This window comes from Cynocephalus volans, chromosome 9 (genome assembly GCF_027409185.1).
Source record: "Cynocephalus volans isolate mCynVol1 chromosome 9, mCynVol1.pri, whole genome shotgun sequence".
Classification (NCBI taxonomy): domain Eukaryota; kingdom Metazoa; phylum Chordata; class Mammalia; order Dermoptera; family Cynocephalidae; genus Cynocephalus; species Cynocephalus volans.
Genome location: NC_084468.1, coordinates 91,875,569 through 91,887,856, shown reverse-complemented (window position 1 = coordinate 91,887,856; position 12,288 = coordinate 91,875,569). Strand labels below are relative to the sequence as shown.

The 12,288-nt window shown below is 40.1% G+C and overlaps 1 protein-coding gene across 2 annotated transcripts in view; it reads left to right on the top strand.

Moving 5' to 3' along the window:
• Positions 1 to 1,142: 1,142 nt before the first annotated feature.
• The window catches only part of PPA2 (inorganic pyrophosphatase 2), a 96,810-nt gene continuing 85,664 nt past the window's right edge, over positions 1,143 to 12,288 (top strand). For both annotated transcript variants that reach the window (XM_063108244.1, XM_063108243.1), the window contains exon 1: positions 1,143 to 1,353. In XM_063108244.1, the coding sequence (XP_062964314.1) occupies positions 1,179 to 1,353 (175 nt within the window). In that variant the 5' untranslated portion in view covers positions 1,143 to 1,178. The remainder of the gene's footprint in view (positions 1,354 to 12,288) is intronic.

The window sequence follows — 12,288 nt, the reverse complement described above, 5'->3', positions numbered from 1 at the left end:
TTATTATTTTTAAAACGCCTTATCTTTTAACCAACTTTTTTTTTTTCTGGCTAGCCAAAATCCCTTTTCTTTTAATTAAAACATTTCACTGTTTTTGCAAAGACCATAAGTGCACATTTCTTTGACCCTTTCTGTAAAACTGGCACACTTTTTGCTTTCAGTGTTATAGACTGACTGAAATATTTAATTTTCTGTAAAATTTTTAATTTCTAATTAAAAAGTTATTTACTCTCTCTTCTGGATTCTGTCACTCCTATTTCTTGTGGGAATTGTCCTTCATATTGGACAACAAGGAGGTCATGGACGACCCTGGGAAGGTGGAGGAAGCCTTTGAGATTGAGATGAGGGGAGAAGTGGAGACAGTGACTGTGGACATCGCTTTCATTTCAACAAGTGTTTTTGGAAAGCAGGACACCCGACTTTTGTCTGCTATGAGAAAGATTTGGCAGAGAGAGATTTTCAGGAGCAATTTAACTGAACAACAGAGAAGCCATTATTATCTGCAAAGCACGGTGCTAGATACTGCAGGGATAGTAAGTCTCAGAGCTGGCAGTCTTAGAACCTCGTGGGCAGGTCAGGTTGAAACAGAGAACACGATAAGTTTACAAATATACAGGTATGGTACCAAGTGCCACCGTGGAAGTGAAAATTTAAAGAAAGGAAGGGATAAATCACCTCTACTTGGGTTAAATAGGAAAGGGCTTCATGGAGGAGACGGCACTTGAGGAAGTTACGGCTTTTTGCTCTGTAAGTCGGTGTCAAAGTCAAGTTTTCCCAAGGAGACCTGATCACTTTGTCTTATAGTGATGTCTTTGTGTGTGCATGCTCGTCTCCTGCGTTGAACAGGATTTAGAGCAGTCCCTGGCATAGATATCACTCAATCTTACATTACTGTAAGAACATATTATAGTAGTAAATATTAACGAGATAAATGAAGGAATGAATGAATGTATGAATTAAAAGTGGCAGTAAGCTCTTCAGGGGTGGTGGGCCTTGTCTTCCTCATCTTTGAACCTCTGCTTCGCTGGGGCACAGGGCGCACGGCTCGGATTCCACCGGCGGGGGCGGTATTCGCGACCCAAGCCCTGGGCCAGAGTGACGACTCCGGGCGGTAGGGGGCGCTGGCGCGCGGCCGGGCGCGGCACCACCCCGCGTTCAGCCGGACCTTCGTCGACGCCATGCGCGCGCTGCTGACACTGCTGCGCACGGGCCGGGGGTGGCGTGCGGAGGCCCTAGCCGCCACCCGGCTGCCCCGGGGAGCGAGCGAAAAGACCGGGCCGCGCCGCGCCATGGCCCTGTATCGCACGGAAGAGCGCGGCCAGCCGCACTCGCAGGATTACCGCCTCTTCTTCAGTAAGTCGCTCACGGTCGGCCGCGCGGCGCCTCGGTGAAGCCTCGGTGGGGGATGGAATGGGGTGCCCTGTGCGACCCGCGCGGCCTCCCTGTCTCCCTCCCTTTTAGGGGCTCTCCTCAGTCGCCGCGTGGTCTAGGCGACCTTCCCGCACCCGGGGGCCCGCCCCGAGCCACAGCAGCTGCCACCAAGAGGGCGGCAGACCAAGGCCCCAAACGCGCAGCGCAGAGGCGCAAAGGGGCTGGCGGCCTCGACGCCGGGTCGTCCTCGGCCAGGCCAACCGCCCTTCCAGAGCGACGGGCGCAGCGCGCGCGGCCACCCGGCTGCAACTCGCAGCCGTTAGTCGAGCCCGGCCCCTGTTCTGGGATCACAGGACTTGGTGACGAGAGGAAGGCGCCGAGTCCGCCCGCGCGCCCTCCCCTCGGTGGCGTAAGAAAGCTCCTCCTTGCGAGGGCTGACTGCCTTTGGAGGCGGGCGGAACCCTGGAGATGCCTAGTCCAGCGGATCTGCTTTTTTGGAGGCACTCTGATGAACGAGCTTCCCCAGAAGCGTGAATTTATACTTCTAAGTTTGCTCCTTGAATGCGATCCACTTCAAGAGCCTCGCTGGCTCCAGGGTAGCTCCCCTCTTCCTTTCCAAATTGAAAAGCCCAGAGGGCGAAGCGTCTCGTCGAGGCACAGAGCTGGCCAACGACGACGGGAAAGCCCCCAGATCTCTGTGACTGTCATTTTTTCTTTGCACCCTGAAGTTTCACTGTGCACGTTAGCTGTAACGTGAAAATAGCGATGTTGGTTGCTTTCACGCTCCACTGACTGCGAGCCCAGTGGCCGGTGGTGGAAGTCGGCCTGGCGTTACCGCGCACCTGTTAGGGGCATCGGCTCTGGAGGCTTTCACGTGTAAAGTCTAATCTTGAATTCTTCTTTAGCTGTGACCCCGGCAGAGTTTCTTAACTCGTTCTTCTGGCCTGTAAAACAGGGCTGCAAGAATTTCATGACGTTGTGTATGTAAAGTGATTAGTTACAGGGCCTAGAATATAAGTTACTGTTATTAATAATACCTGTAATTATTATTGATACCTGTAATTTATAAAGTGTTTACAGATACCCTACCTGAGCTTAGGGTCGAAGATTACCTTATGAGGGAGAAAGCATTGTGCCTAAAGTCTTGTGATTATAGTGCAGCTGGTACTAAAATTACTATTTTCTTCAAAACTGGTTGCTTTTTCCCTCTGTGCCACTTTTTTTTTTTTTTCTTCATCCTTGTTTGGTCAAGACTGATCAGGTGAACAGAAATCCTTAACAAGAAGTCTCAAATTTCTGAATGGATTGTGTTCCAGAAAGTTACAATGTGTGATTACAGGCAATAATTTTCCATAGAAACAATGTTACAAAATAGCAGTTAGCTTTATAAGCAGATACAAGCCTGCCTCTCTCATAATATGGCGAAAGTATTCTAGATTTGCAATAAGTACAGTAATTGGTGATAGACAACAAAATAGTCAAATATTTATGAAGTGTGCTAGATATAGTTAGGCATGGTACAGAGGAGATTTAGTTGTGAGCTTTGACCTCAAGAGATTCCTAATATCAATGCGATTAATTAAGGAAAATGTGAAAACACTGGTGAATATTTTACTTATATGTTGGTTGAATAAAAACATTCTTGGGTCTGGAGCACACAGAGTAGTTGACCAAGCACTGGATTTGGAGTGGAGAGTCCTAGGCCTTAATCCTGCCTCTGCTGTGTGTGTTTGGGCAAGAATTACATCATTTCTTTCTCATGGGGCCAGTTGCTTCTGCTGTAAAACGTAGCAGTTGACCTTGAAGTGATCCTCAAGGTCCTTCTCAGCGCTGGTAGTCCTTGGAGGTATTGGATGAATAATAGGGATTCTAATGGTCTCTGTTGGGACAAGGCCTCTATTGGGGTATTACTGAGGCTATATTGGCCTCTCGCTGTGGTTTGTTTCTTTAGCTGCAAATTTACTCCGGACTCATGATTTTTCTGTAACTGGAATGCCACAAATAAATTTTTTTTTCACTCAGTTGGATTAACAGGACGGAAATGAAGGGGAGAAAAAAAAGGTTTCATTTAGGTAAATGGGCAAGAATTGGAAGAAAGAGGAATGTGGGGTGGGGGTGGACGTCCAAAAGGTGAGATCTTAATTGGAAGTATGTTTGGTTAAACAATTTCTGAAGTAACCACCAGATGGCATCATTGGCCCGGGACTGTTTACTTGCTGGACGGGGTAGGGCAAAGTGAAAGGAAGCCACTTCAGGGTGAGTGGGGTGAGGTGCAGATGATGAACAAATTGCTCTTTTAAAGATATTCACAAATTGGATATTTTTTTTAACTCAGATGGTGTCTATATGTAGTACTAGGGTGTGGTTCTACCTCACTTCAAAGGAAAACATGAGTATACCACTACTTGTCTGAAAATTGTTATTCAGCATTATTAAAGTGGAGTTATTTTCCACATTTCCAAATCTATCTCAAGTCTCTGAAATACTAGTGCAGTGGGAGGTAGGACATTCTTGAACTTGATCACTGTAAATGGTTTCTCTTTACTGCCATTCAGAAGAATCAGAATAAATGGTTGATGTATTACTTTTTAAAAATTGGTGTTGAACTTTGTAGAAACTGCATTGAAGTGAGACAGGATGATACAGGGGAAATAGCATCCTGGTGGGAATCATCAGGCCTCCTTGATGCCAGCCTTGGCCCCATTAGTAACTTGCTCTGTGGGCTTGGGTCACTTCACCTCTCTGTACTTCATTTTATTAAACCACAGAGTCAGGAGATTGGATTAAATGATCGTTTTCCAAACTGCTTAGTTGAATACAAGCATCCATGGGATATTATTATTAGGTTTTCTTTAAACAAGGATTTCATGGTTTAATAAATCAGTACACTTTCTATTTTATCACTTTCTTGGAGAGTACTGATGTTCATATTAAAGTTCTGAAAATTTCTAATGTAAAGTAACTTGTCCCAAACTTTTGAACCACAGAGCACTTATTTCTTAGAATGTTTGTTAACATCTTAGTGACACTGGAGTTTCATGGAACTCAGTTTGGGAAGTATTGCATAGGATGATTTCTGCAACTCCCAGAAGCAACTGTGTTGTAGCAGTTCTCGACTAAAACACTTAAGTTATAGCACTCACTTTACCATCTTAGGCAAGACACTTGACTGAACTAAGCACCAGGTGACATCCCGTAGTTCAGATGATGTCCCTTAGCTCAGTTTCTCCATCTGTAAAATGGGGAAAGCACTAATAATGTTATAGAATTGCTGTGGCAGTTATATGAGACTGTGTGTGTAAAGATTACTTCACACATGGTAGATATTTAATGTATATATTTTTTTCCATTTTGACTTTGACATTAGACTGAAATTCTTATTGTTACATTCTGTGAAGGGTGGAAAGTAATGGGATGTGGATAAAGTTGAGTATTTTGAAAGTGTCCCTATTTGTTAATTCTTAGGTCTCAGAGTTTTAATAGGTACTGCCCTGAAGTCTTTTTGATTAACTGTGAAATTGTAGTGAAGCCAGACTTGTTTATATGGCACCAAAGACCTAGCACTGCATGTCAGTATTCCTTTGATATATTGCGTGGTTTTGTTTGTTTTATTAAGAACTTGAAAGTTTATTATTTTAGATTTTAAGCTTTTCTCAAAGGATAGGGGAAAACTATGCCTTTCATAATTTGGATTTTTGTTGCTATGAGGTAGGCAACTGGTTTAGTTGGAGAAACAGTGCTGTGGATAATTCAAGTTGCTTTTATTTAGCCTAAGAATGAATCATGCAGTTCCTTAAAATTAATTTGCTCCATCATTTATAGTGAGCATATACTTATGTTGAAATTATTGTAGGTTTTCTTTAAGTACGTCATTTTAGTAGTAGGTATATTCTGCCATTGAATGTGCCATACATTTGGACTTAACTTCCTATGAGTATTCTGCAAAATATGTTTGAGTCTTAAATATTCCTGTAGCCTTTTTTTTTTTAAAAGTTGGCCCATATCATAGAGCTTGAATTAACATAGTAGAACATAATGGGTATTGGGTGAATATAGAAAAATTATTTTATTTTCAGTCCCTAAACCTTAAAACAGCTTAGTTTTCTAAATAGAGTTCTGTGAAATATGAATCTTGTGTTCTATGTAGAACAGAGGAAACATTTTTATTATTAAAATTGATTTTTAAACATTAATTTTCTTAATTTTTTTTATCAGAAAATAAATAAAACAAAGTAGCTTTAGTCATTGCTAAAGCTTCCAATCAGAATCTCTATAAATGGTTTTAGTAATAGTGTGTAATAGTATGTTGGTACTTGGCATACATATAGCTATTTGATATATAAAATGAAATCAGATAGCTTTCATATTCCATTCAATTCTCACTTGCTAGTATAAGTAATAAACTTTCATCCTGATACAACTTGCTGTTGTGAGAGAAAAACACATGGACAAGTTACAAAATGATAGAATAAAGTCTAATTTCAGACCAGTTGAAGGGGAAGTTTTGACACTGTTAGACAATGTCTTGTGTATATTGATGGGCCTGATAGAATTCATTAGTGTATGCCCAGGGATGCAGTTTAATTTTTGAAAACACTAAAATACCAAAATGGCATGGTGACTAAAATAATTGATCTTATCTCCCTCATAATAAAGTAGTATTAAAGTGATAGTGAGGAGTAATACAGGGTATGCCTAAAATAACAAGTAAGAAGGAGCCATCAGAGCCTGAGATTTCAAAATATTTTCAAAAGATTCAAAAACAGATGGAGGTATGGTTGCTGATGAAGCAGTGTGGACGAGGTCCCAGCTTAAGTCTTTGTGCTGAGGGGATGCAGTTTAGGAAGAAGTCGAACTGCTTTGCAGAACCTCAGAAGTTGTAAGCATGTTGCTATCATATAGAACAGAGGGTGAGAGTGAGATGAGGAGCTTAACCCAAGGGAATTGATTTAAGTTTTATTACAAATAGCTCACATACGTTTACCACACAGGCCTGGGGCTTGAGGGGTGTGCTAGTTCCTTCTACACAAATTGAAAAAAAGGTGTTGGGAGGGAAGGAGGACAACCCGATGCTGTTGTTGCCCCAGCAGAACACTCTGCAGTGTGGCATTTAGGGAACGCCTAGTGTAACAGCCAGCTGCTTACCCATTCACCTCCACAAGAAGCTGGTCCTTCAACAAGCCTGTCACATGTACCCAGGGTTCCAAGTCAGCTTTTCTAGTCTCTAATAAGTATAAACCAAATAGCCAAGGATCACTTATGTTAGGCTTTCATTGCTACTTCTGTACCAAAGTGCTTTTGCCACCTGTGACCTCCATGCTGCAAATTTAATAGTCTCATATGACCTATCAGCAGTACTTTTCACAGCCAATCACTTTCTCTTCTTTGAAACTCTTTTTTTTTTTTTTTTCTTTTTTGCCTCTAAGACAGTGCCCTCTCTTGGTTATCTTATTTTAATGGCTTCTTCACATTCTCCCTTGCTGGGTCCTTCTCATATTTCTGAACTCTCTAATCTTTGAAATGTCCCAGGGCTCAATCCTTAGCCCACTTTTCTATACTGTCTCTGTAGGGCAGGGATTGACAAATGCTTTCTGTAAAGAGCCAGATAGGAAATACTTTAGGCTTTGAAAATCATCATACAGTCTCTGTCACAACTACTTAGCTCTGCCATCATAGCATACAGCCATGGATAGTGACAGTATGGGTGTGGTTGTGTTCCAACAAAACTTTACCTACAAAAATGAAGACAGGTTATGGGCCAGGGCTGGGCCATCCATCAGCCAGAGTTTGCTGACCATTGCTATTGCTCTAGGTGATCCTATCAAGTTCCATAGTGTTAGATACCATCTGTGATCCCCAAACTTGTAACATTAGCCCCAGTCTCTTGTGAACTCAAGATTTACACATCCAGCTTTCTATTCTGTATTTCTACTTAAATGTCAAAGAAGCATCTCAGGTTTAACATATGCAAAACAGAACTCTACATTCCCCCACCCCTACCCAATTTGTTTCTTTCTGTCTTTGGTCGATAACCAATAACCTAGGAATCATTCTTGTCACCTCTCTTATTACTCTTGTCTTACATCTAGCTCATTAGCATATCTGTAGTGGATTGAATTATGTCCCCCCAAAGCTATTGAAGATTGAATTGTCTCCCAAGTTTTATGTATTAGAAACTTAGCCCCCACTGTGACTGTTAAGAGGATGGGAAATCCTATTATGGTATTTGAAAGGTGGAACCTTAAAGAGGTGATTGAACTGTAGGACCATACAGTAGTGAATGGATTAAAAATGGTGGCCAGGGGTGTGGTTCTGAGGGCTTTAAAAGAAGAGGAGAGTCTCTCTCTCTGCTCTGTCTGCTCCACCATCTTGCAGTTCGAGACCCCTGGGTCACTGTCGCCACCACCAGATGGGCTTTGGACTTCCTAGCCTCAGAAACTAAGCAATAAATGTTGTTTTTCTTTATAAATTACCCAGTTCCAAGTATTTTGTTATAAGCAGTGAAAATGAACTAATACACATATCCTTTTGAAATGTATCCAGAAGACAGTTTCTTCTCTCCACTTCCACTTTTGCCACTTTATCGATGTCACCGTCATTTTTCACTTGATCAAGTGCAGTAGCCTCCTGATTCTTCACCCTGCTTCCACCCTTTCCCCTGTAGTCTACTTCCCATACAGCAATCATATTGATCCTTTAAAGATGTGAGTCAGATCATGTGCAGGCTCTTCTCAAAACCCCAGCAGCTTTCCATTTCACTCAAAATAAATTTGAAATATTTACCATAATATACAAGATCCTTTGTGATCTAATACTGGGCTTCCTCTCTGAATTCAGTGCCCCCACTCTTCCCATTGGTCATTGTGCTCCTGCCATCCTGGCCTTGCTGCTGCTCAGGCATGCCACGCATGTTGTTTGCTCAGCACCTCTGTGCTTTCTGTGCTTGCAGTGCTCCTCCCTAGATGTCAGCTTGACCTGCTCCCTCGTCTTATTCAGGTCCGTGCTAAAATGCTACCCATCAGAGAGATCTTTCTTGACCATTCCATATAAAATACTACCCCTTCCATTATTCACTGTTGCTCTGATTTGTTTTCCTTTATAGTGCTTATCATACCTGATATAGAATACACATATTCATTGCTCCTATCCCCTCTTACCCCGAATGTAAGTTCCATAAGAGCAGAGAATTGGAATTTGTATTCCTAGTTTGCGGGAATAAATATTCCTGGTACCTACCTAGGAATAAATATTTACTGAATGAATGAATTTAAGAAAAATTTATAAATTGAATTTAAAAAGCAGAAAGAAGAGAACTTGAATTTTAAGAAGTCAAGATGCTCTCAAGGTGCTCTCAAAGGCTCTGAGATTATAAAACCTATTGCATCTATTAAAAAGGAAGGAGAAGCTATGAGGTAATAGCAGTCAAAGAATAAGAGCACTTAGAAATTAAAATATGGTTTTTAAAACAAAGTGCTCAATAGAAGGTGTTGTGGGTTGATGGTGTTCTATTATTTTAAGCCACCAAGTTTAGTCATTTGTTACAGCAGCCATAGGAAAGTAGTGCAGATGAGTTAGAAGATAAGGTAAAAAAAAAAAATCCACTAGAAAGTAGAACAAAATGTCAGGCAGAAAAAGGAGGTAAAAGAAGAGACATGGAGAACCGAGTCCAGGAAGTACAACAGCTGAGTAATAGGAGTTCCAGAAGGTAAAAAGAGACAAAATGGAGAAGAAATTATCAAAGGGATAATAGGCGAGATCTAAGAATTGAAGGACCCAAGTGTTCTGACTCACAGTTACATTATTGTGCTATCTCAGAATACTGAGGCTATAAAAAGATGACTCAAAGTTGGGAGAGGGAGGGACAGGCCACCTGCAAAGGGATGAAAATCAAACTAGTACCTGACTTTACAACAACTCTGAATGCTCAAAGACTGGGAAATATGCCTTCAAAATTCTGAAGGAGAGTAATTTTCCTCCTAGAATTCTCTACCCAGCCAGCCATCAGTCTGGGGTGAAGACTGAATAAAGACATTTCAGAAATTTAACAACTTTAGAAATTTACTTCATATGTCATCTTTCTTACACAACATGTTAGGGATGTGCTCCTGCAAAACAAGTGAGTAAACTGAAAAAGATGAATGTATGGGATCCAGAAAATAGTAGATCTCAGCTGGAGAGCAAAGAAGCAAAGTCTTTGGTTGCCAAGAAAGCATCCAGTTCAGATTGCAGCAGGAGGATAGAGTGTTCCAGAGGGAGCTATTTGGATAAAGAAAGGATTCCATAGTTTTTATGGTGTCTGTGAGGCACTGGAATAATTTATAGATATGATCGTGACAGTGCTAGAAAGATAATTAGAAACACAAGGAAACATAGAAGCTGAACAAGAAAGGAAATTTAGTTATAGCAATCTGTTTGCCAAAAATAAACACATAGACAATGCTTCTAAAATTTGCCTGACTATAAGAATTACTTGGGGTGCTTGTGAAACATATAGATATCCAGGTCTCCCTTCTTGAGATTCTGATTCAGTAGGTATGGAATGGGGGTTCAGGGATCTGTATGTTAACAAACACTTCAGGTTTTTCTTATTTGTAGAAAAATTTTGGAAATAGACTAATATGAAAAGCATAGAAAATTCAATATGATTGCACAACATTTTGTCAGCTTTGAAATGAAAAATAAAAGTGCAGAAGACTAAAATTCGCAGAGAACAGTGAAGAAAGAGAGGTAAAAGGCAATATTTTGCATGTTTGGTGGAACAAGAAATTAAGGGGTGAAGTGTTTAAAATTAGCCAGTTAAGAATGTAAGGGAAATAGGTTGGAGTCTAATGAACTAAATTTTTCTTATCTCTCAGAATTGAAAACTAGTAATATAAATATGTTATTTAAGATAACCACTAGACCTAAAGTAAGTCAAAGAGGTGAAAGCAGGTTGCTCTCAAGAGTGGAACTGGATTGGAGAGAGGTGTAGGGACTTGTTTTTTAACCATGCATATGTGTTGCTTTGGTTTCACAACAAAGTAGAAATTTTAAAAAGCAAATTGGCAGTAACAACTTGTTTTCAATTTTAAAGAAACAACCAGTCTGAGCTTCAGATAATAAAGTTATAACCTAAGATATATCACTTATTTATTCTGTAGCTCTTGAGAAAGGGCTATTGCTGATGTGTGCTTCAGTTCTATTATCGTTAAGAAGTGACATAGGTTGCTACAGTGCTTGTTCTGTGTGTCATCTCTCCAAGGCTCATATGTGTAACATACATTACCCCTTTTATTTTATAGTTGCTCAAGATGGTACATGTCTTTAAATCCACATTGGAGAGTCTCAATACCCTTCAAATGGAGCCTAATAAATAGCATGCATACTAACAGCACTGACTGGAAAACTTTTAATAAGTTCTCATCCTTCCTTTGTACATTAAGGAAATGATTAGCTCTGTAAGTGTGCTGACAGGACTCCTTTGTGTTTTAACTTACCAGGTGATGATGGTGATGACAGTGAGGTAGTACATGCCTTGTCTTATGGATCTATGGGCATGGATCACTTTCTGGTACTTTTGTATCCCAGAAACTAGTACATTGCCTTTTATGTACAAAACATTCTATAAATGTATATTGCCTGATAGAAGAAACTATTGAGAATATTAAGCTTCAGAGAAATTGAGTGACTTTATCAAGCTCAGTAACTAGAAGTCAGGCTTTTTGGCTTCTATTCATTGTTCCTGTGCAAATTTATAGGTACTGTATATTGCCCATTAAAGCATTATCATTATCTGAGAAAAATGATACTTGCAAAAGTTAATGGACTTTTGAAGTACCCTTGTATAAGGCTGTGTGTGTGTATGTGTAATTTTATTTTTTTCTGAATTATTACATTTTATTTATGAATAGTGCTTCATAATCCAAATAACTTGTAGTAGGTATGGTTATATAAGCCAGTAAATGCAGATTATTTACTTATTTTTACCTTCCAAAATGGCAATTCGGAAACAATTTAAACATAGAGAGGAGTATTTCAAAAAGGTCATGGGAAAATGGAATTAAAAGATAAAAATGAAAGATGTAAGCTTTATTTCTTAACATAAGTTCCATCAAGTTCAAGGCACTTTTGTAAGCATTAATACCAGCCATTTAGTCATCCCTAAAGAACTGAGTGTCCAGGAATTTAACCACATCCATGCAATCTTTTTTACATTATTGACTGAAGAAAAATGGATATTCTTTAAAGATTTTTTAAAATTAGGAAACAAAAAGAAGTCAGAACGAGCCAAATCAGGACTCTAAGGTGGGTGACTAATAATTTCCTATCAGTATTCTCACAAAATTGGTCTTGTTTGATGAGAGGAATGAGCAGGAGCATTGTTGTGGTAGAGAAGGACTCTGGTGAAGTTTTCACAGAGCTTTTCTTTTAAGCTTTGTCTACCTTTCTCAAACACTGTCATAATAATTAGTGGTTACTGTTCTTTGGTCCTCCAGAAGGTCAACAAGCAAAGTGTCTTGAGCATCTCAAAAACTATTGCCATTATCTTTTCTCTTCATGGTCCACTTTTGCTTTGACTGGACCACTTCCACCTCTTGGTAGCGATTGCTTTGATTGTGCTTTGTTTTCAGGATTGTACTGGTAAAGCCATGTTTCATCTCCTGTTACAGTTCTTTGAAGAAATGCTTTAGAATCTTGATTCCACTTATTTAAAATTTCCATTGAAAGCTCTTGTTTGAAGCTGATCTGGGTGTAACAGTTTTGGTACCTATTGAGTGAAAAGTTTGCTCAAGTGTAATTTTTCATCAGAATTGTGCGAGCTGAACCAGTTGAGATGTCGATGTTGTTGGCTATTGTTTCTGTTGCTAATCGTCAGTCCTCCTCAATTAGGATGTGAACAATATTAATTTTTCCTGGCAAATTGACATGGATGGTCTG